This window comes from Anomaloglossus baeobatrachus, chromosome 8, assembly GCF_048569485.1.
Source record: "Anomaloglossus baeobatrachus isolate aAnoBae1 chromosome 8, aAnoBae1.hap1, whole genome shotgun sequence".
Taxonomy (NCBI): Eukaryota; Metazoa; Chordata; class Amphibia; order Anura; family Aromobatidae; genus Anomaloglossus; species Anomaloglossus baeobatrachus.
In genome coordinates, this window is record NC_134360.1 from 114,144,223 (window position 1) to 114,169,525 (window position 25,303).

The 25,303-nt window shown below is 49.8% G+C and overlaps 1 protein-coding gene across 7 annotated transcripts in view; it reads left to right on the forward strand.

The window, feature by feature from the left end:
* Positions 1–25,303, forward strand: part of PDE4DIP (phosphodiesterase 4D interacting protein) — a 1,984,767-nt gene that overhangs the window by 1,359,833 nt on the left and 599,631 nt on the right. For all 7 annotated transcript variants that reach the window (XM_075321961.1, XM_075321954.1, XM_075321957.1 and 4 more), the window contains one exon: positions 15,745–15,857. In XM_075321961.1, coding sequence (XP_075178076.1) covers positions 15,745–15,857 — 113 coding nt within the window. The remainder of the gene's footprint in view (positions 1–15,744; positions 15,858–25,303) is intronic.

Here is a 25,303-nt window from a genome sequence, read left to right on the forward strand (position 1 = left end):
GATGCTTTGCATGAAGCACTTTCAAAAGTACGCGTGCCTTTCACGTCCCCTGGCTGAGCCAGGGGAAGAAAAGTCCTCTGAGAGCCATGACTTGTTCATCTTAGTTCTTATTTCAAAAGCGAGGGGACTCCAACCACAGTCTCCCTCGTTTCCACTAATTGGGCCACACACACCCCACTTGACTGGCATCAGTTGACCCCCATTTTCAAGATGAAAAAGATGCTTTGCATGAAGCACTCTCAAAAATACGCGTGCCTTTCACCTCCCCTGGATGACGCAGGGGAAGAAAAGTCCTCTGAGAGCCATGACTTGTTCATCTTGGTTCTTTTTTCAAAAGCGAGGGGACTCCAACTACAGTCTCCCTTGTTTCCACTAATTGGGCCACACACACCCCACTTGACTGGCATCAGTTGACCCCCATTTTCAAGATGAAAAAGATGCTTTGCATGAAGAACTCTCAAAAGTACGCGTGCCTTTCACCTCCCCTGGCTGAGCCAGGGGTAGAAAAGTCCTCTGAGAGCCATGACTTGTTCATCTTGGTTCTTTTTTCAAAAGCGAGGGGACTCCAACCACAGTCTCCCTCGTTTCCATTAATTGGGCCACACACTCCCCACTTGACTGGCATCAGTTGACCCCCATTTTCAAGATGAAAAAGATGCTTTGCATGAAGCACTCTCAAAAATACACGTGCCTTTCAACTCCCCTGGATGACCCAGGGGAAGAAAAGTCCTCTGAGAGATATGACTTATTAATCTTGGTTCTTTTTCAAAAGCGAGGGGACTCCAACCACAGTCTCCCTCGTTTCCACTAATTGGGTCACACACACCCCACTTGACTGGCATCAGTTGACCCCCATTTTCAAGATGAAAAAGATGCTTTGCATGTAGCACTCTCACAAATACGCATGCCTTTCACCTCCCCTGGCTGAGCCAGGGGAAGAAAAGTCCTCTGAGAGCCATGACTTGTTCACCTTGGTTCTTTTTTCAAAAGTGAGGGGACTCCAACCACAGTCTCCCTCGTTTCCACTAATTTAGCCACACACACCCGACTTGACTGGCATCAGTTGACCCCCATTTTCAAGATGAAAAAGATGCTTTGCATGAAGCACTCTCAAAAATACGCGTGCCTTTCACCTCTCCTGGCTGAGCCAGGGGAAGAAAAGTCCTCTGAGAGCCAAGACTTGTTCATCTTGGTTCTTTTTTCAAAAGCGAGGGGACTGCAACCACTGTCTCCCTTGTTTCCACTAATTGGGGCACACACACCCCACTTGACTGGCATCAGTTGACCCCCATTTTCAAGATGAAAAAGATGCTTTGCATGAAGCACTCTCAAAAATATGCAAGCCTTTCACCTCCCCTGGATGACCCAGGGGAAGAAAAGTCCTCTGAGAGCCATGACTTGTTCATCTTGGTTCTTTTTTCAAAAGTGAGGGGACTCCAACCACAGTCTCCCTCGTTTCCACTAATTGGGCCACACACACCCCACTTGACTGGCATCAGTTGACCCTCATTTTCAAGATGAAAAAGATGCTTTGCATGAAGAACTCTCAAAAGTACGCGTGCCTTTCACCTCCCCTGGCTGAGCCAGGGGAAGAAAAGTCCTCTGAGAGCCATGACTTGTTCATCTTGGTTCTTTTTTCAAAAGCGAGGGGACTCCAACCACAGTCTCAATCGTTTCCATTAATTGGGCCACACACACCCCACTTGACTGGCATCAGTTGACCCCCATTTTCAAGATGAAAAAGATGCTTTGCATGAAGCACTCTCAAAAATACGCGTGCCTTTCACCTCCCCTGGATGACCCAGGGGAAGAAAAGTCCTCTGAGAGATATGACTTATTCATCTTGGTTCTTTTTTCAAAAGCGAGGGGACTCCAACCACAGTCTCCCTCGTTTCCACTAATTGGGCCACACACACCCCACTTGACTGGCATCAGTTGACCCCCATTTTCATGATGAAAAAGATGCTTTGCATGTAGCACTCTCAAAAATACGCATGCCTTTCACCTCCCCTGGCTGAGCCAGGGGAAGAAAAGTCCTCTGAGAGCCATGACTTGTTCATCTTGGTTCTTTTTTCAAAAGTGAGGGGAGTTCAACCACAGTCTCCCTCGTTTCCACTAATTGGGCCACACACACCCCACTTGACTGGCATCAGTTGACCCCCATTTTCAAGATGAAAAAGATGCTTGGCATGAAGCACTCTCAAAAATACGCAAGCCTTTCACCTCCCCTGGATGACCCAGGGGAAGAAAAGTCCTCTGAGAGCCATGACTTGTTCATCTTGGTTCTTTTTTCAAAAGCGAGGGGACTCCAACCACAGTCTCCCTCGTTTCCACTAATTGGGCCACACACACCCCACTTGACTGGCATCAGTTGACCCCCATTTTCAAGATGAAAAAGATGCTTGGCATGAAGCACTCTCAAAAATACGCAAGCCTTTCACCTCCCCTGGATGACCCAGAGGAAGAAAAGTCCTCTGAGAGCCATGACTTGTTCATCTTGGTTCTTTTTTCAAAAGCGAGGGGACTCCAACACACAGTCTCCCTCGTTTCCACTAATTGGGCCACACACACCCCACTTGACTGGCATCAGTTGACCCCCGTTTTCAAGATGAAAAAGATGCTTTGCATGAAGAACTCTCAAAAGTACGCGTGCCTTTCACCTCCCCTGGCTGAGCCAGGGGTAGAAAAGTCCTCTGAGAGCCATGACTTGTTCATCTTGGTTCTTTTTTCAAAAGCGAGGGGACTCCAACCACAGTCTCCCTCGTTTCCATTAATTGGGCCACACACTCCCCACTTGACTGGCATCAGTTGACCCCCATTTTCAAGATGAAAAAGATGCTTTGCATGAAGCACTCTCAAAAATACACGTGCCTTTCAACTCCCCTGGATGACCCAGGGGAAGAAAAGTCCTCTGAGAGCCATGACTTGTTCATCTTGGTTCTTTTTTCAAAAGCGAGGGGACTGCAACCACTGTCTCCCTTGTTTCCACTAATTGGGCCACACACACCCCACTTGACTGGCATCAGTTGACCCCCATTTTCAAGATGAAAAAGATGCTTTGCATGAAGCACTCTCAAAAATACGCAAGCCTTTCACCTCCCCTGGATGACCCAGGGGAAGAAAAGTCCTCTGAGAGCCATGACTTGTTCATCTTGGTTCTTTTTTCAAAAGCGAGGGGACTCCAACCACAGTCTCCCTCGTTTCCACTAATTGGGCCACATACACCCCACTTGACTGGCATCAGTTGACCCCCATTTTCAAGATGAAAAAGATGCTTTGCTTGAAGCACTCTCAAAAATACGCGTGCGTTTCACCTTCCCTGGCTGAGCCAGGGGAGGAAAAGTCCTCTGAGAGCCATGACTTGTTCATCTTGGTTCTTTTTTCAAAAGCGAGGGGACTCCAACCAAAGTCTCCCTCGTTTCCACTAATTGGGCCACACACACCCCACTTGACTGGCATCAGTTGACCCCCATTTGCAAGATGAAAAAGATGCTTTGCATGAAGCACGCTCAAAAATACGCGTGCCTTTCACCTCCCCTGTCTGAGCCAGGGGAAGAAAAGCCCTCTGAGAGCCATGACTTGTTCATCTTGGTTCTTTGAGAAACATAGCGGGGGGACTCCAACTACAGTCTCCCTTGTTGCCACTAATTGGGCCACACACACCCCACTTGACTGGCATCAGTTGACCCCCATTTTCAAGATGAAAAAGATGCTTTGCTTGAAGCACTCTCAAAAATACGCGTGCCTTTCACCTCCCCTGGCTGAGCCAGGGGAGGAAAAGTCCTCTGAGAGATATGACTTATTCATCTTGGTTCTTTTTTCAAAAGCGAGGGGACTCCAACCACAGTCTCCCTCGTTTCCATTAATTGGGCCACACACTCCCCACTTGACTGGCATCAGTTGACCCCCATTTTCAAGATGAAAAAGATGCTTTGCATGAAGCACTCTCAAAAATACGCGTGCCTTTCACCTCCCCTGGATGACCCAGGGGAAGAAAAGTCCTCTGAGAGATATGACTTATTTATCTTGGTTCTTTTTTCAAAAGCGAGGGGACTCCAACCACAGTCTCCCTCGTTTCCACTAATTGGGCCACACACACCCCACTTGACTGGCATCAGTTGACCCCCATTTTCAAGATGAAAAAGATGCTTTGCATGTAGCACTCTCAAAAATACGCATGCCTTTCACCTCCCCTGGCTAAGCCAGGGGAAGAAAAGTCCTCTGAGAGCCATGACTTGTTCATCTTGGTTCTTTTTTCAAAAGTGAGGGGACTCCAACCACAGTCTCCCTCGTTTCCACTAATTGGGCCACACACACCCCACTTGACTGGCATCAGTTGACCCCCATTTTCAAGATGAAAAAGATGCTTTGCATGAAGCACTCTCAAAAATACGCGTGCCTTTCACCTCCCCTGGCTGAGCCAGGGGAAGAAAAGTCCTCTGAGAGCCAAGACTTGTTCATCTTGGTTCTTTTTTCAAAAGCGAGGGGACTGCAACCACTGTCTCCCTTGTTTCCACTAATTGGGCCACACACACCCCACTTGACTGGCATCAGTTGACCCCCATTTTCAAGATGAAAAAGATGCTTTGCATGAAGCACTCTCAAAAATACGCATGCCTTTCACCTCCCCTGGATGACCCAGGGGAAGAAAAGTCCTCTGAGAGCCATGACTTGTTCATCTTGGTTCTTTTTTCAAAAGCGAGGGGACTCCAACCACAGTCTCCCTCGTTTCCACTAATTGGGCCACACACACCCCACTTGACTGGCATCAGTTCACCTCCATTTTCAAGATGAAAAAGATGCTTTGCTTGAAGCACTCTCAAAAATACGCGTGCCTTTCACCTCCCCTGGCTGAGCCAGGGGAGGAAAAGTCCTCTGAGAGCCATGACTTGTTCATCTTGGTTCTTTTTTCAAAAGTGAGGGGACTCCAACCAAAGTCTCCCTCGTTTCCACTAATTGGGCCACACACACCCCACTTGACTGGCATCAGTTGACCCCCATTTGCAAGATGAAAAAGATGCTTTGAATGAAGCACTCTCAAAAATACGCGTGCCTTTCACCTCCCCTGTCTGAGCCAGGGGAAGAAAAGCCCTCTGAGAGCCATGACTTGTTAATCTTGGTTCTTTGTGAAACATAGCGGGGGGACTCCAACCACAGTCACCCTTGTTGCCACTAATTGGGCCACACACACCCCACTTAACTGGCATCAGTTGACCCCCATTTTCAAGATGAAAAAGATGCTTTGCTTGAAGCACTCTCAAAAATACGCGTGCATTTCACCTCCCCTGGCTGAGCCAGGGGAGAAAAAGCCCTCTGAGAGCCATGACTTGTTCATCTTGGTTCTTTTTTCAAAAGCGAGGGGACTGCAACCAAAGTCTCCCTCGTTTCCACTAATTGGGCCACACATACCCCACTTGACTGGCATCAGTTGACCCCCATTTGCAAGATGAAAAAGATGCTTTGCATGAAGCACTCTCAAAAATACGCGTGCCTTTCACCTCCCCTGTCTGAGCCAGGGGAAGAAAAGCCCTCTGAGAGCCATGACTTGTTCATCTTGGTTCTTTGAGAAACATAGCGGGGGGACTCCAACCACAGTCTCCCTTGTTTCCACTAATTGGGCCACACACACCCCACTTGACTGGCATCAGTTGACCCCCATTTTCAAGATGAAAAAGATGCTTTGCATGAAGCACTTTCAAAAGTACGCGTGCCTTTCACCTCACCTGGATGACCTAGGGGAAGAAAAGTCCTCTGAGAGCCATGACTTGTTCATCTTGGTTCTTATTTCAAAAGCGAGGGGACTCCAACCACAGTCTCCCTCATTTCCACTAATTGGGCCACACACACCCCACTTGACTGGCATCAGTTGACCCCCATTTTCAAGATGAAAAAGATGCTTTGCATGAAGCAGTCTCAAAAATACGCGTGCCTTTCACCTCCCCTGGCTGAGCCAGGGGAAGAAAAGTCCTCTGAGAGCCATGACTTGTTCATCTTGGTTCTTTTTTCAAAAGCGAGGGGACTCCAACCACAGTCTCCCTCGTTTCCACTAATTGGGCCACACACACCCCACTTGACTGGCATCAGATGACCCCCATTTTCAAGAAGAAAAAGATGCTTTGCATGAAGCACTCTCAAAAATACGCGTGCCTTTCACCTCCCCTGGATGACCCAGGGGAAGAAAAGTCCTCTGAGAGCCATGACTTGTTCATCTTGGTTCTTTTTTCAAAAGCGAGGGGACTCCAACCACAGTCTCCCTCATTTCCACTAATTGGGCCACACACACCCCACTTGACTGGCCTCAGTTGACCCCCATTTTCAAGATGAAAAAGATGCTTTGCATGAAGCACTCTCAAAAATACGAGTGCCTTTCACCTCCCCTGGCTGAGCCAGGGGAAGAAAAGTCCTCTGAGAGCCAAGACTTGTTCATCTTGGTTCTTTTTTCAAAAGCGAGGGGACTGCAACCACTGTCTCCCTCGTTTCCACTAATTGGGCCACACACACCCCACTTGACTGGCATCAGTTGACCCCCATTTTCAAGATGAAAAAGATGCTTTGCATGAAGCACTCTCAAAAATACGCAAGCCTTTCACCTCCCCTGGATGACCCAGGGGAAGAAAAGTCCTCTGAGAGCCATGACTTGTTCATCTTGGTTCTTTTTTCAAAAGAGAGGGGACTCCAACCACAGTCTCCCTCGTTTCCACTAATTGGGCCACACACACCCCACTTGACTGGCATCAGTTGACCCCCATTTTCAAGATGAAAAAGATGCTTTGCTTGAAGCACTCTCAAAAATATGCGTGCCTTTCACCTCCCCTGGATGACCCAGGGGAAGAAAAGTCCTTTGAGAGCCATGACTTGTTCATCTTGGTTCTTTTTTCAAAAGAGAGGGGACTCCAACCACAGTCTCCCTCGTTTCCACTAATTGGGCCACACACACCCCACTTGACTGGCATCAGTTGACCCCCATTTGCAAGATGAAAAAGATGCTTTGCATGAAGCACTCTCAAAAGTACGCGTTCCTTTCACCTCCCCTGGCTGAACAAGGGGAAGAAAAGCCCTCTGAGAGCCATGACTTGTTCATCTTGGTTCTTTGAGAAACATAGCGGGGGGACTCCAACCACAGTCTCCCTTGTTGCCACTAATTGGGCCACACACACCCCACTTGACTGGCATCAGTTGACCCCCATTTTCAAGATGAAAAAGATGCTTTGCATGAAGCACTCTCAAAAATACGCGTGCCTTTCACCTTCCCTGGCTGAGCCAGGGGAAGAAAAGTCCTCTGAGAGCCATGACTTGTTCATCTTGGATCTTTTTTCAAAAGCGAGTGGACTCCAACCACAGTCTCCCTCGTTTCCACTAATTAGGCCACACACACCCCACTTGACTGGCATCAGTTGAACCCATTTTCAAGATGAAAAAGATGCTTTGCATGAAGCACTTTCAAAAGTACGCGTGCCTTTCACCTCCCCTGGATGACCCAGGGGAAGAAAAGTCCTCTGAGAGCCATGACTTGTTCATCTTGGTTCTTTTTTCAAAAGCGAGGGGACTCCAACCACAGTCTCCCTCGTTTCCACTAATTGGGCCACACACACCCCACTTGACTGGCATCAGTTGACCCCCATTTTCAAGATGAAAAAGATGCTTTGCATGAAGCACTCTCAAAAATACGCGTGCCTTTCACCTCCCCTGGCTAAGCCAGGGGAAGAAAAGTCCTCTGAGAGCCATGACTTGTTCATCTTGGTTCTTTTTTCATAAGCGAGGGGACTCCAACCACAGTCTCCCTCGTTTCCACTAATTGGGCCACACACACCCCACTTGACTGGCATCAGATGACCCCCATTTTCAAGAAGAATAAGATGCTTTGCATGAAGCACTCTCAAAAATACGCGTGCCTTTCACCTCCTCTGGATGACCCAGGGGACGAAAAGTCCTCTGAGAGCCATGACTTGTTCATCTTGGTTCTTTTTTCAAAAGCGAGGGGACTCCAACCACAGTCTCCCTCGTTTCCACTAATTGGGCCACACACTCCCCACTTGACTGGCATCAGTTGACCCCTATTTTCAAGATGAAAAAGATGCTTTGCATGAAGCACTCTCAAAAGTACGCGTGCCTTTCACCTCCCCTGGATGACCCAGGGGAAGAAAAGTCCTCTGAGAGCCATGACTTGTTCATCTTGGTTCTTTTTTCAAAAGTGAGGGGACTCCAACCACAGTCTCCCTCGTTTCCACTAATTGGGCCACGCACACCCCACTTTACTGGCATGAGTTGACTCCCATTTTCAAGATGAAAAAGATGCTTTGCATGAAGCACTCTCAAAAATATGCGTGCCTTTCACCTCCCCTGGCTGAGCCAGGGGAAGAAAAGTTCTCTGAGAGCCATAACTTGTTCATCTTGGTTCTTTTTTCAAAAGCGAGGGGACTCCAACCACAGTCTCCCTCGTTTCCACTAATTGGGCCACACACACCCCACTTGACTGGCATCAGTTGACCCCCATTTTCAAGATGAAAAAGATGCTTTGCATGAAGCACTCTCAAAAATATGCAAGCCTTTCACCTCCCCTGGATGACCCAGGGGAAGAAAAGTCCTCTGAGAGCCATGACTTGGTCATCTTGGTTCTTTTTTCAAAAGCGAGGGGACTCCAACCACAGTCTCCCTCCTTTCCACTAATTGGGCCACACACACCCCACTTGACTGGCATCAGTTGACCCCCATTTTCAAGATGAAAAAGATGCTTTGCATGAAGCACTCTCAAAAATACGCGTGCCTTTCACCTCCCCTGGATGTCCCAGGGGAAGAAAAGTCCTCTGAGAGCCATAACTTGTTCATCTTGGTTCTTTGAGAAACATAGCGGGGTAACTCCAACCACAGTCTCCCTTGTTGCCACTAATTGGGCCACACACACCCCACTTGACTGGCATCAGTTTACCCCCATTTTCAAGATGAAAAAGATGCTTTGCATGAAGAACTCTCAAAAATACGCGTGCCTTTCACCTCCCCTGGATGGCCCAGGGGAAGAAAAGTCCTCTGAGAGCCATGACTTGTTCATCTTGGTGAACGTTAGTCTGTCCACATTGTCAGTGGACAGATGCGTGTGCTTAGCTGTCAGCACACCCCCAGCAGCACTGAGGACACCTTTCGAGAAAACGCTGGCTGTGCGACACAACAAGATCCCCAAGGCGTACGTGGTGATCTCAGGCAATTTTTCCAGATTGGAAGCCTAAAATGAGCAGGGCTCAAGTTGCACAGTAATGGCATGGACGTTCCCTTGCATATACCCATACGTGTGTCTCCTCCTCTTTTTCTTTGTCCAGATCCTTTGTTTTCGCCTGAGTATATGTCCTTGTCACTTTCCCATGTGTTTGTGTTGTGTTATAGTTGTTTGTCACCTTTTGGACACCTTTGAGGGTGTTTTCTAGCTGTTTTTATGTGTTTGTGATTGCCTGCCATTGTTTCCTATGCGGTTCGAGTTCGGTTCGTCGAACGTTCGCCGAACCGAACTCGAACGGGACCCCCATTCGATGAACCGAACTCGAGCTGAACCACGGCTGGTTCGCTCATCTCTACCCCGCACACACCGTCCCCCATCGTCCCTGCACACACCGGCCTCCATCATCCTCGCACACACCGGCCTCCATCATCCTCGCACACACCGGCCTCCATCATCTCTGCACACACCGGCCCCCATCATCCCTGCACACACCGGCCCCCATCATCCCTGCACACACCGGCCTCCATCATCTTCGCACAAACCGGCCTCCATCATCTCTGCACACACCGGCCTCCATTATCCCCGCACACACCGGCCTCCATCAACCCAGCACACAATGCCCCCGTCATCCCTGTGCACACCGGCCTCCATCATCCCCGCACACCAGCCTCCATCATCCCCGCACACATTGCCCCCGTCATCCCCGCACACACCGGCCCCCATCATCCCTGCACACACCGGCCTCCATCATCCCCGCACACAACACCCCCGTCATCCCTGCACACAGCAGCCTCCATCATCGCCGCACACAACGCCCCGTCATCCCCGCACACCAGCCTTCATCATCCCCGTACACAACGCCCCCGTCATTCCCGCCCACACCGGCCTCCATCATCCCCGCACACACCGGCCCCCATCCTTCCCGCACACACCGGCCTCCATGATCCCCGCACACACCGACTTCCAACATCCCCGCACACACCAGCTCCCATCATCCCCGCACACACCGGCCCCCGTCATCCCCGCACACACCGGCCCCCATCATCCCCGCACACACCGGCCCCCATCATCTCTGCACACACCAGCCTCCATCATCCCCGCACACAATGCCCCCTTCATTCCCGCACACACCGGCCCCCATCATCCCTGCACACTACAGCCTCCATCATCCCCAAACACAACGCCCCCGTCATCCCTGCAACACCGGCCTCCATCATCCCCGCACACACCGGCCTCCATCATCACCGCACACACCAGCCCCCATTATCCCCGCACACAACCCCCCTGTCATCCCAGCACACCAAGGCCTCCATCATCCCCGCACACACCGGCCTCCATCATCCCCGCACACACCGGCGCCCATCATCCCCGCACACACTGGCCTCCCTCATCCTCGCACACACCGGCCCCTATCATCCCCGCACACACCGGCCCCTATCATCCCCGCACACACCGGCCTCCATCATCCCCGCACACACCGGCACTACCTGAGTGAAATCTCTGGTGACAGCGCGGCTCACTTCAGTTGCCGCGTGGAGCTGACACAAAGCGGTCGTGTTCTACAGCGCTCCCTGTCAGCTTCATGTAGCAGAGCTGAAAGCGTCGCGTGGATTACTTCGGACCTGGATGGGTATTTGGGGATTAATAAAGTGGTAAATGAGGGGGGGTTTGTCTTTTATTCCAAATAAAGGATTTTTCGTTGTGTGTGTTTATTTACTTTCACTACAGATTAATTATGGAAGGTATCTCGGGGAGACGCCTGCAATGATTAACCTAGGACTTAGGCGTACTTTGCACGTTGCGACATCGCTACTGCGATATCGCCGGGGTCAAATCGAAAGTGACGCACATCCGGCGCCGGTAACGATGTCGCAAAGTGTAAAGCCTAGATACGCCGATAAACAATCACCAAAGTATCGTAAATTGGTGATCTGTGTAGTGTCGGCCATTTTCATAATTTCGCTGCAGCGACAGGTACGATGTTGTTCCTTGTTCCCGCGGCAGCACACATCACTGTGTATGAAGCCGCAGGAGCGAGGAACATCTCCTTAACTGCCTCCAGCGGCTATGCAGAAGAGAGAAGGTGGGCGGGATGTTTATGTCCCGCTCATCTCCGCCCTCTCCTCTTCTATTGGCCGCTGTGACGCCCCACGACCCTCCCTCTTAGGAAGGAGGCGAGTCGCCGGCCAGAGCGACGTCGCAGGGCAGGTAAGTGCGTGTGAAGCTGCCGTAGCGATAATGTTCGCTACGGCAGCTATCACAACAGATCGCATGTGCGACGGGGGCAGGTACTATCGCGCTCGGCGTCTCTATCATCGGCTAGCGATGTCGCAGCATGCAAAGTACCCCTTAGTGGCAGCTATAAGCTGCCATTTAACTCCTTATTACCCCGATTGCCACCGCACCAGGGCAATTCGGGATGAGCCGGGTAGAGTCCTGGGACTGTCGCATCTAATGGATGCGGCAATTCCAGGCGGCTACTGGCTGATATTGTTAGGGTGGTGGGCTTTCCATAACATGGCGCTCCCCATCCTGACAATACCAGCCTCCAGCCGTGTGGCTTTATCTTGGCTGGTATCAAAATTGGGGGGGACCGCAGGTTCCTTTTTCTTTTTTTAATCATTTATTTATTTTACTGCACGATATAGACCCGCCCACCAGCGGCTGTGATTGGTTGCAGTGAGACAGGTGTCACTCAGCATGGGGGCGTGTCTGACTGCAACCAATCATGGGCGCTGGTGGGCGGGGAAAGCAGGGAATACGAGATTGAATAATGAGCGGCAGCCATTTTCAAAAGGAGAAAAGCTGCCAGAGCTTTGTGACAGCCATGTAGCTGATCGGTGAGTAGGAAAGAGAGAGGGAATGTGCTGGGGATGCAGGACGCATGCAAATACACAACGTGCGCACATAGCCTTACTGTGAAAAGATACGCTTTTGGTGATCGAACGTTAACTTGAACTGTCGAACGTGAGGCAAATCGTTCGAGTTCGTCGAACGACTCGAACTATGCCCAAAACAACTCGAATTTGAAATTGGCGAACAGTTCGACTCGAACACCACTCATCTCTACTGCGAACATAGTATATGATGTGAGGGGGATGGGTGCAGATAGTATGAGGAGTGAGGGGGGATGGGTGTGGACACAGTATGAGGGGAAGGGGAATGGGTGCGGACGCAGTATGAGGAGTGGCAGATGAGTGCAGACACAGTATGAGAGAGGAAATGTGTTTGGAGCAGTATGATGAGTAAGGGTGCAGACACAGTTTAAGGAGAGAAGGGGTATGGGTGCGGACACAGTATGAGGAGGGGGATGGGTGCAGACACAGTATGAGGAAGGGATGGGTGAAGACACAGTATGAGCGGGATGGGTGCAGACATAGTATGGGAAGCAAGGGGGTGAGGACTACAGAGATTATGAGAGTGTATGGGATGAGAAAAATGGCACGTAATAAAGACTGGGTGAGGTGGGGTCTGGATGGATGCAGACACGCCTGGGTAGTGTGGGTGGTGGCAATATGTAGAAAGAACTTCATTGGGGGATAGTGTGAGGCCACAACAATGAGGGGACAGTTTGGCAAGAAAGGAGGAGTAAGGAGGAGTATGATGAGAGGGAACAGTATAGAGACTGGTCAGTACAAGGGACACAGTGTAGAGGACAGTGTGAAGAGAGGACTCAGTATGGAAAGGAGAAAGCAGTGTGAAGGGCATGTACCATAAGAGGGACTGTGTGTGCATCTTATTTTGTGGAGGTAACACAGTGAGGGGCAATTATTTATTCAGGAGCACATTGTAGGGCAGATACTTTTATTCAGAGACATTATAATGACACTCTTATTTTTCAGGCATCATGTTGGGAAGTGCTGCCAAAAAGCTAAGAAGATGGAAGTCTGCAGAGACGAGCTGTGGCCATGAAAAGTCACTATGACATCTGGACAAGGTAAAGAAAAGAAAAAGAACTCTTCAGAGACAACATCATATAAAAGGTACCTGAATGTAAATGTTTATTTGTGATACTGACTAAGTCTCACCAGTAATGTGGTTCCTGTATGGTCTGAAAATGACTAATAACTACAACTCCCAGTATCTTCTTACCATTGTTAAACACATACTGGAAGTTCTAGGTTCCTGCAATAAATATATATACAGGGCTGACATTTCAATTGATGAACTGTGTACCGATTCTTGTGATATATTCCTGTACTGATGAGGGTTTTGATGCTGTTTCTGTACTGATAGGGGTTATATGGGTGTATTACTGTACTGCTGGTGGTTCTGATGATGAATTTTTGTACTGATAAGCATTTTGATGCTTTGTTTCTGTACCTATGGTGGTTCTTGTTATGTATTTCTGTACCAATGAGCATTTTAATGCTTTGTTTACTTTAGGTACTATGGTGGTTCTGGGGATGTAATAATTCCGTACTGATGAGAGTTTTGATGCTATCTTTCTGTACTGATGGGGGATCTAGTGATGTATTTCTGTACCTCTGGTGGCTCTCGGTTAATGTATCCTGTGCTGTTATAAGTCCTGATCTTGTAGAAATGTAACAGTTCAGAACTTGTAAATTACATTATACAAGGCTTTGTTAATAAAGTATTGTGCCATCTGCATTGTGGCATGGTGGCTCAGTGGTTAGCATTGCAGTCTTGCAGCGCTGGGGCCTTAGGTTCAAATCCCACCAAGGGCAACATCTGCAAGGAGTTAGTATGTTCTACCCATGTGTGGGTTTCCTCCCGGTACTCCAGTTTCCTCCAACACTCAAAAAACATACTGATAGGGAATTTAGATTGTGAGCACCAATGGGGATAGTATTGGCAACATATATAAAGTGCTGTGGGATTAATAGCACAATTTAAATAAATAAATATTCTTATTATCTGCCAATTTAAGGGTTATTCTGTTTTTTTTAATGTTAGGAGCATTAAAAAGGCTATCCCAAGTTTGTGATGAGTCTACAGTCACTCTATGTGTCACTCTATGTGACTGCAGACTTCTGAGTTATCACAGCGTGCACACTACACACTGTCAGTATTCTCTGGTGCCGGTGGTGAAAGTGAAAGGTAACACAACCACAAGTATGCTATTTACAAACATGCAGTCACATGCAAACTAGATATGCGTGGCCTTGATCATTGAAAATGAATTGAATGAGGCTGGACATATCTACTCAGAATGTGGCCAGAAGTATACAAGTCGCGAACTTGAATGTGACCATCCAATCTTACCATTGGCACTAGAAAATCCTAAAAGTGTGCAGTGCAAGTGCTGTGAGAATTCAGAAGCCTGCAGTCATCTAAAGTGACTGCAGATGTTCATCTCAAACCTGGACAAGCTCTTTAATTATAAAATTAAGCCTTGTAGCCCAATCCTAACAGCGTGTAATATATTCACTGTCTGGATTCAGCTCTGCTTGCTGGTTCCAGCTGTCATCACAATGCCAATACATTCATATGTGATTTTTAAACTTACGTTCATGTGACAATTGGCTTTTCTTCTTGCCGCTCTCTTTTTCACTGAACGTTGAGAGAACTAGGAATAGCAGCTCCTCATCACGTGACTCTAAATATGAAATCGCATATGAATGATTGGACACATGACGACTACTCAGACCACTTTGGGGGAGGGAGTGGAGTGCAGAAGAGGAGTCTTTCCAGAGTGGACAGTGGGCCTGTGGAAGGTTTGAGGAGTGGAGGCAGGGCTGGGTGGAGCCTGGGTGGAGTCTCAAGGGAGGGGGGTCACAAATGTTGCCAATATGGGAAACTGAATTTCCTGGTGGCGGCCTTGCTTCACCTAACAGTACTTGAGTGTAGCTGGATCCTACCAGTTATTGCCTATTCTGAGCTGTTGCACTGCTGGTCATCTTTTAATTCTGAAGGGAAAAAAGCCTGATGTGTCTTTCATTTACAACACTAACTTTCCTTGGCTGACCACTCTGTTTACAGTCTTCAATGTTGTCCCTGTTTTAGTGTCTTCAATGCTGATAATAAAAACAGGCAGATATTTATGCATCATGCAATACTATCAGGGAGCGGTTTAATTGACTAATTTATTCTGCAGCAAGACAATGACCCCAAGTATACAGCTAATGTGATTAATAACTATTTTCAGCATAAAGAACAAGGAGTCCTGTAAGTATTATATGACACCCACAGAGCCCTAATCTAAACATAAAAATACATGCAGCTGACACGCTCCTCTCAGGAGAGAAGCGGGCACGTCTGAGCAGTGCAATACCATCCTCGCTCGAGTCAGACTCAAGCATAACTCCAGCCAAAGAATTGGTTTTTTGATGCGGTTTTGAAAGCACAGGGTAGTCACACCAAAATTTTGATTTGCTTTGGATTTCTCTTTTATTCATTTACTTTTGCATTGCTAATTTATAAAAATAAACTATTACCACTTTTATTTTTTTTAAACTATAATTACTTTACAGCATTTTTTCACACTTGCCTAACACTTTTATACTGTACTGTTTATAGTTAATTAATAATTAGATGATGTATTTATTTATTTATTTTCACAAAATGCTTTACAGTTAAAGAATGAGCTTGAACATTTGATCAGCAAAAAGAACAGGGTGGAAGAGGAGCTACATGTTTGCAAACTTGAGCTTGAAGAGGCTCTGAAGTTTTCAACACCTAATATAAGGTATCTCCAAAATGTATTTTGTGATGTATTTTTCATCCACTTTTTATTTAAGAGGTTTTATGGTTTTCTGCAACTTTCCCATAGAAACCAGATTTCAGCCTTCTCCATACAAAAGCTTATTTTAAAATAAATGAGTTGACCTGATTCAATATATGTGTCTAAAACACAGGATAAATGTGGAGCAAGCCAATGCAAATTGGGCTAGAAAGCTGACATGTCAATCACGGTTTAAGTGTATTCAGGACTTTTATATCATTATGATAAGAGCTTTATATGTCTGCTGTTACATGGATACAATTCTGCTTTTCCATAAAGAAATACTGTACAGTACATGTAAAACAGCACCAAATCTTCCCTGTGTAATTAAAGTATATCTAGATTCTTAATGGTACTTTACACGCTGCGATATCGGTACCGATATCGCTAGCGAGTCAGTTGTGCACAACATCACCAACACCCGTCACACGTACTTACCTTCCCTGCGACGTCGCTGTTGCCTGTGAACCGCCTCCTTTCTAAGTGGGCGGTTCGTGCGGCGTCACAGCGACGTCACACGGCAGCCTTCCAATAGCAGAGGAGGGGCAGAGATAAGCGGCTGGAACAGGCCGCCCACCTGCTTCCTTCCTCATTGCCGGTGGACGGAGGTAAGGAGATGTTCGTCGCTCCTGCGGTGTCACACATAGCGATGTGTGATGCCACAGGAACGATGAACAACATCGCTACTCACCAGACAACGATATTTGGTGTTTGGACGACCTCTCCAACACCAACGATTTTTACCTCTTTTGCGATCGTTGAAGGTCGTTCGTACGTGTCACACACTGCGATGTCACTAACGACGCCGGATGTGCATCACAAACACCGTGACCCCGACAATAAATCATTAGCGATGTCGCAGCGTGTAAAGTACGCCTTAAGGGTACTTTACACGCTGCGATATCGCTAACGATATATCGTCGGGGTCACGTCGTTAGTGACGCACATCCGGCGCCGTTAGCGACATCGCAGAGTGTGACACCAAGGAGCGACAATCAACGATCGCAAAAACGTCAAAAATTGTTGATCGTTAACACTTCACTCCTTTCCTTAATATCGTTGCTGCAGCAGGTGCGATGTTGTTCGTCGTTCCTGCGGCACCACACATCGCTATGTGTGACACCGCAGGAACGACGAACATCTCCTACCTGCGTCCACCGGAAAAGAAGGAAGGAAGGAGGTGGGCTGGATCTTCGGGCCGCTCATCTCTGCCCCTCCTCTGCTATTGGACGGCTGCCATGTGACGTCGCTGTGACGCCGCACGAACCGCCCCCTTAGAAAGAAGGCGGTACGCCGGCAACAGCGACGTCGCAGGGAAGGTAAGTCCGTGTGACGGGTGTAAGCGATGTTGTGCGCCACGGGCAGCGATTTGCCCGTGACGCACAACCGACGGGGGCGGGTACACTCGCTAGCGATATCGGTACCAATATCGCAGCGTGTAAAGTACCCTTTAGTCTTTTAGGCCAAGTTTACAGTCACCTTGGCTGGGACTCGTGTGTGCACTGCTGGCACTTTACACTGTCAAATCTCATACTTCATGTTATATTTTGGGTAATCATGTTATTGTAACTCTCTATGAACCACTTTGCTTATTACCATGTTATTATTGTCATTGATCACAGACCCTCTATGGATTGATGTGACTCCTTCCTTGTGTGCGATGTAACTTTCCAGTCAGTGTGTTGTTCATCATCTGTTACATTTTTATTCTGTTTTGTTTTTATGACTCTTGCACTCGCTTTAGCAAATTGTTATTTGTTTATTGTTGTTCTAAATTCCAATTTGTCCTTCTTTTTCTGCAAGTTTACAGTCAGCAGAAAAATTTAGCTTTGAAACTAACCCCAAAATACACTGAATAAAAATATAAACCAAGCACTTGGTTTGCTTCCATTTTTCATGAGCAGAACTCAAAAGATAAGACTTTTTCTATGTATGTGTAGCGCCCAGAGAAGGGAGTATTCGGTCCCGGGCGGTAACAAATAGGATTGCCACTCTGGTGGCCGTTGCCTGGTCCCGTGCTCTGGGCCCCTTTTGTTAATGAGGGATATTTACAGGGGAGATAAAAGTTTTTGTCATGTGACGCCACCTGCGGGTTGCGGTTAAGGATGGAGAACCGCCACTGCTAAATGTGGGTACTCCCAGGGTTGGTGGTGATTGTAGCTGTGATGGTAGGCCCTCCGCAGGTAGGGCTGTGCCTGGGAGATGTAATGGGGCAATGGAGACCACACCACGTTGTCTTTAACAGTCTTTACTCACTGTGGACTCAGGGATTGCTGGTTCAGGTCCCAGGAGGACCAGTGCCAATGTAGTGACCCAGGTTGCTCTGTCCCTGGCACTCTCTGTAGATTCAGTCCCCGTAGCGTGGAGCGTTTGGGGACCTCGACTGTCCCTTTTGGGGTACAGTCTCCTTCTCCGTACGGTGGGCAGTGCGGACCCTGCGGGGAGGTAAGTGTCCGAACCCCGATCCTAGTTTACTGCTGATGCCCCCAGATTATTTGGTTTGGTGAAGTTCGAGGAGGTGTCCTCACCAGGCAGGTATTTGCCAAACAGTCTAAAACTTGCGCTTGACCTAGGGCCCTGTTAGTCAAAGCGGTATCTCGGTACCCGTCCTGGCAACCTCTCGCCTGTGCCCCAGGAGTCACCATTACACGAACCCAGCTCAGGCATGTGTGACGCCCTGGACTAGCCAGGTAGTCACAGGTAGGGCCTTACACAAACTCCCCCCCTTAGTAAGGTGACAGCAGCCAACCTACAAAAACCTTGTCACCTCCCTCCGGGTTTGATGTTCACACCAGGGGGGCGGAGCCAGGCTCCACCCACCGAGGAGTTCACAGGCCCTGAAGCAGGAGAACGTGAGAGATTAGTTTTGACAGTGAAGTGGAGTGGAGTTCAAGTGCAGACCTGTGCCCAGGTCTGCTATAGTCTAACACCAGGTGTCTGGGTTGGAGCCCAGTCACCTCTGGCAAGGAGGCAGACGGTGGTGGTTGCCTGCAGGAGCTGGGATTACAGCCGGTGGAACCGTAAGGGACCAGGATCAGGTGGTGGCCTGCCGGTACCGAACCGGGGAACCGATTGGAAACCGGAGCACCAGGAGGGGTACTCAGACCCAGTACGAGGCCCAGAAACAACTGGGCCGAGTCAAATCAACTGATTGAGGACTGGACTTTAGGCCCTTTCCCACCTAAGACCCGACTGAAGACAACAGCCCAACCAAAGGGGTAGAAAGCCACCGACCCGACAGGCACACACCAGGCTGGGGAGCGGACTACCGTTGCTCAAGCATAGGAGTCATCATTTATACAAAAGTGAGGTGCAGGAGAAAGGCGGAAACCACCAACCTGCAAAGGGGAAAAGCGCAGCCGGCTGCGGGCACCGTCCACCATGTTGTTTGGTTTACCAGAGACTCCAGCGTGTTTGTAATAGTGAGACAACAGTGCCTTTGGGTCGCGCACTGCGCCGCACCGCACCGACACGCCAGCACGCATCCAATCCCCCACCTCAGCACCTCCCTCGGGCCCCCGGTGGGACCATCATCCCCCTACCCATGGAGGGGTCAACACCAAGCTGCGCAACACCATCCCCGGGAGCCTAGTCAACGGCAGCGGTGGTGTCCATCCATTCACCACAACCCGTGGGTGGCGTCACAAACTCAAATCCCCTACAAACAACCGCGGCTCCGGCCGTGGACCTCCCCACCGAAGTCCCTACATGTAGGGCCAACCCCCTTTCAGAGCGACGTGACCCCCGGATACGTGAGGAGCTCGAGCTACCCACCGACGAGCACGGATCTGAGTGGCTCGGCAACCGGCCGAGCCCCGGGGCGGTACACATCGACTCTTCTGGCATCATGAACAGGATAGAACCCATCCACTTACCTGTGGAAGTGTGCCACTGTCCTGTGGCGTGAAGTTTCCCGCCCAAGCCATTTTCTCCAAAGAAAAGAGCGCGAAAGTGAAGCCCTGCCCCTGAGAAAAGAGCGGTGCTGAAAGAAATCAGAGTGCCCTGAAAAGATCAAGGGGGGATGGAGGGAAGATGTCCGTGCCTAATGGGGTTGGCGGAGGGGCGCCAGCTGCGGGAGTGGCGGCGCCCGAAGACGGGAACATAGCGGCCCTCGCTCCGGTCGCAGGAGTGGGGGAGGTCGCGGGTCCGGCGGTCGCCCAGGTAATGCCGATCTCCTTGCCCTACGTGCCCGGTGCTACCTGGCTACCCCAGTACGATAGGAAGCCTGATGCCTTGTAGGTGTTCCGGAAAAAGATAAGCACTATCCTTAACCTGTATGCCATGACCGTCAGACAGCGTTGGACGGTAGTGCTAGGGCAGCTGACTGGCGCTGCCGAGCAAGAGACGGAGACCTGGGCAGACGCGGACCGGGCCTCGGTGACCACTATCTTTGAGAAACTCCAGACCGCCTTCGAAACCCGCACTGAGGCTGAGTTGCTGATGCAATTCTACCAATGTCGGCAGCGACCAGCGGACAGTATGAGACTATGGCTTGCGCCTGCAGACAGCCCCCCGGCTGCTGAGGAGGGTGGACACCATCAGTGAGGCCAACAGCAACAAGATGCTAGTGCAGCAGTTCCTACAGGGACTGGGGTCCGCTGAAGACCGCAAACAGCTGCAGTTATGGACTTTGGAGCACACCGACCTAGACTTTGCAGTACTAAAGGAGCAGGCCATCAAGGCCCTGCAAGCACCAACCACCAGCGTTCCTGATGTGACCCTTGGCCGGTCGAGACTGCTCCAGTCTCAATAGCGCCCTCTCGCTTGGCTCTACCGACCCCTGCTACACCCGTCGGGACGATGGAAGTGCTGGCCTCACAGGTCCGACGCATGTATGAAGACCTCACCCGGATCCTCGCCGCACTCCAGCTACCGACGAGAGCCAAGCCCCAGGAGAAGATCCAGCTCGCTGACAGCCTGGAGGACGTCTCTTGGATGCAGCGGAGGAAGAACAACGACCTGCAGTATGGGCCGCCTGTTTGCTACAGGTGCAACAAGCCTGGCCATTACTCTAGGCGATACCCGTTAAACGAGCAACCCCTGAGGCCAAGGGCCAATCCTCAGGAGTAGACCCTCATGGCCCGGCAGATTGGCGAGACCGGTATGTTGGAGGCCGTCCCATCATCTCCCTGGCGGTGGATGACGTCCCGACCATGGCCCTGTTGGACACCGTATCGCAGGTAACGACTATGCCTTATTCATTGTACCAGCGATACTGGGCCGATAATGAACTTGCCCCTCCCAACGATAGCATGACTATTATTGTGGCCAATGGAATCCCTATGACCCAGGTGGGATTCAAGGAGATGAAACCTGACTGTGGGACGGACCCAGCTGAAATGCAAAGGGATGATTGTGGTGCTGAATGAGTCCAGTGACCGTACCCCCGAAAGTGGTCCTAGGGACCAACGTGATTGAGCACTGTATGGAAGAAGTGTTGAGCCTGTTGCAGCAGCTGTCTGCCACTGCAGGAGGGGGTTGGCAGAGGGCACTACAGCGTGAGATCCGGGCCCTCCTGCATCGGCAGCAAGTGAACCTGACGGGTGGAGAGATTGGTGGAGTGTGGGTGATGGATGCAGCCCCTTTGGTGGTCCCGCCAAGGAGCGATATGATGATTTGGTGCAGGGCAGCAGAAGGCCCCCAGGGATGGGATTACCCGGCGATGGTGGAACCCTCGCCTTCAGAGCACTGGCCCACAGTAATGGCAGCCAGGGGGGTGATTGACGTCAAGAAGGGGAGAGTGCCTGTGAGAGTGCTGAATTGCGGGGAGGAAGAGGTTAGGCTCCCCCGCTACACCACCATAGCTAAGCTGTTCACTATAGACACCCACGCCATCCACAAAACCATCCCCACTATCCCTGCACCCAACATGAGCAGTGACACCCCATCCATGCAGCTAGAGGAGTGGTGCCGGGAGTTACATGTCGGCACTAATTCTACCACGATACACCACAAAGACGGGGTATACAGGGTGGTACAGGAGTATGGGCAGGTTTTCAGCAAGCACCCGCTAGACTTCGGGAGGATTAAGGGGGTTCAACATCATATCCCCACAGGCACACATCCACCCATTAAAGAAAGGTATAGGCCGATCCCACCAGCACACTATCAATGCGCCAGAGACATGTGAGGAACATGAAGGAGGCAGGGGTCATCAGGGATAGTTGTAGTCCCTGGGCAGCTCCATTGGTGCTGGTAAAGAAGAAGGATGGTACCATGAAAATGTGTGTGGATTACCGGAAGATCAACCAGATAATGCATAAAGATGCCTACCCTCTCCCCCGCATTGAAGAGTCGCTGGCTGCATTAAAGACTGCTAATTACTTCTCTACCCTTGACCTTACCAGTGGATACTGGCAGGTGGCGGTTGCACAGGAAGATCGTGAGAAGAGAACGTTTGCTACCCCCATGGGACTCTGTGAGTTCAACAGTATGCCGTTCGGGCTGTGCAATGCCCCAGGACCTTCCAATGGCTCATGGAGTGCTGCTTGGGGCATCTCAACTTTGAGACTGTTCTATTGTATTTGGATGACGTGATCGTGTATTCTAAGATGTACGAGGCCCACCTGGAGCACCTGGCAGAAGTGTTCGCGGCCCTCTCCAAGTACGGGATGAAGCTGAAGCCCTCCAAGTGCCATCTGCTAAAACCCAAGGTGCAGTACCTCGGACACGTGGTGAGCGTAGAAGGTGTAGCCCCGGATCCTGAGAAGGTTGCTGTTATCCAGAGCTGGCCGCGACCGACCACAGTGAAAGAGGTGAGGCAGTTCCTGGGCCTGGTGGACTAGTACTGCCGTTTCATCAAGGGGTACACAAAGATGGCCGCACCCATTCAAGTCCTCCTTGTGGGACAGACCAAGAATGGGAGAGCCCCTGGGCCCCTGTTTGTCTGGGGCAAGAAGCACGAGGAGTCTTTCCACCAGTTGAAGTCAGCCCTGACAGGGGAAGAAATCTTGGCCTACCCCGACCTCCCGATCGTCCTCCACACTGACGCCAGCAATGTGGGCCTGGGTGCGGTCCTGTCCCAGGTACAGGACGGGAAGGAGAAAGTGATCGCCTACACTAGCAAAAAACTCTGGCCAACGAAAAGGAACCCCGAAAATTACAGCTCCTTCAAGCTTGAGTTCTAAGCCCTCATGTGGGCAATAACCGAAAGGTTTAAGCATTACCTCGCGGCGGCGAAGTTCACTGCCTACACAGACAACAATCCGTTGACACATCTGAATACAGCCAAGCTGGGCGCCCTGGAGCAGCGGTGGATGGCTAGACTGTCCAATTACGATTTCAATATCAAGGACAGGGCTGGCCGCAAGAACACCAATGCAGATGCGCTGTCTCGGATGCCGCACCTACCCGATGAAGGGGTGGAGGACGACGACCTTGAGGAAATTGAGCTACCCGCGTTCCATCGGCCACGGGATGAGAATCCCTGCGTTAACCAACAGCAGGTGAACCTTGATCCGCTGCCCAGCCAAGGGTGGCAAGAAGCTCAGGACCAAGAACATGCAGTCCAACTGGTCAAAACCATGATTGCGCAGGGCTCTTCCAGGATTGACCCCGCGACCCTCTCAGAAGCTCAGCGGTTGTGGAAGGAAAGAAATCGGCTGTACTTACATCAAGGGAAGCTGTATAGGGAGCTGATCAACCCAAAGACCAATCATAGTATCATAGTATCATAGTTTTTAAGGTTGAAGGAAGACTCTAAGTCCATCTAGTTCAACCCGTCGCCTAACATGTTGATCCAGAGGAAGGCAAAAAACCCCAATGTGGCAAACAAGTTCCAATGGGGAAAAAATTTCCTTCCTGACTCCACATCCGGCAATCAGACTAGTTCCCTGGATCAATACCCTGTCATAAAATCTAATATACATAACTGGTTATATTAAATTTTTCAAGAAAGGCATCCAGGCTCTGCTTAAATGTTAGTAGTGAATCACTCATTACAACATCATGCGGCAGAGAGTTCCATAGTCTCACTGCTCGTACAGTAAAGAATCCTCGTCTGTGATTATGATTAAACCTTCTTTCCTCAAGACGTAGCGGATGCCCCCGTGTTCCAGTCACAGGCCTAGGTGTAAATAGATCTTTGGAAAGGTCTCTGTACTGTCCCCTCATATATTTATACATTGTGATTAGATCTCCCCTAAGCCTTCGTTTTTCCAGACTAAATAACCCCAAGTTTAATAACCTGTCTTCGTATTGCAGCCCCCCCATTCCTCTAATAATCTTGGTCGCTCTTCTTTGCACCCTCTCCAGTTCAGCTATGTCCTTCTTATATATCGGTGACCAGAATTGTACACAGTATTCTAAGTGCGGTCGCACTAGTGACTTGTACAGAGGTAGAACTATATTTTTTCATGAACACTTATACCTCTTTTAATACATCCCATTATTTTATTAGCCCTGGCAGCAGCTGCCTGACACTGTCCACTAAAGTGAAGTTTACCATCCACCCATACACCCAAGTCTTTTTCTGTGTCTGTTTTACCCAGTGTTCTACAATTAAGTACATAATCATAAATGTTATTTCCTCTACCCAAGTGCATGACCTTACATTTATCTACATTAAACTTCAATTGCCACTTCTCAGCCCAATCCTCCAATTTACATAAATCTCCCTGTAATATAAAATTATCCTCCTCTGTATTGATTACCCTGCAGAGTTTAGTATCATCTGCAAATATTGAAATTCTACTCCGCATGCCCCCAACAAGGTCATTTATAAATATGTTGAAAAGAAGCGGGCCCAATACTGACCCCTGTGGTACCCCACTATGAACTGAGACCCAGTCCGAGTACGTACCATTAATAACCACCCTTTGTTTCCTATCACTGAGCCAGTTTTTAACCCAGTTTTAACCCAATGAGAAGGTTCGCTAGCTGGTGGTCCCCCAGGCCAGTGTGCCCAGGGTCCTGCAAGCCTACCATGATGGTGCAGGGCACTTCGGTTGGAAAAAGCTGGATATGTTGCTGAGAGAGCGGTTTTACTGGAGTGGGATGTGAGAGTCTGTGGAGGCCTGGTGTCGAGAATGTGGCCCCTATACACTGAGAAGGTGGGACGAGGCCAGCCAGAAGGCCCCTCTGCAGCCGATCATCACTCACCAGCCGCTGGAGTTAGTCGCCCTGGACCACGTCAAGCTCACGCCCAGCCGAAGCGGGTATACCTATGCCCTGACCATTGTGGACCACTACTGAAGGTTCATGGTGGTTGTCCCCGTTAAAGACTTGACGGGCCATACCGCAGCTAGAGCCTTCCAGGCCTACGTTTGCCGACCGCATGGCTACCCGGAAAAGGTGCTCACAGACCAGGGCTCGGCCTTTGAAGCAGAGGTGTTCCAGGAGTTTTGCCACTTGTACGGGTGCAAGAAGATCCGGACCACGCTGTAGCACACCCAAACTAATGGGATGTGCGA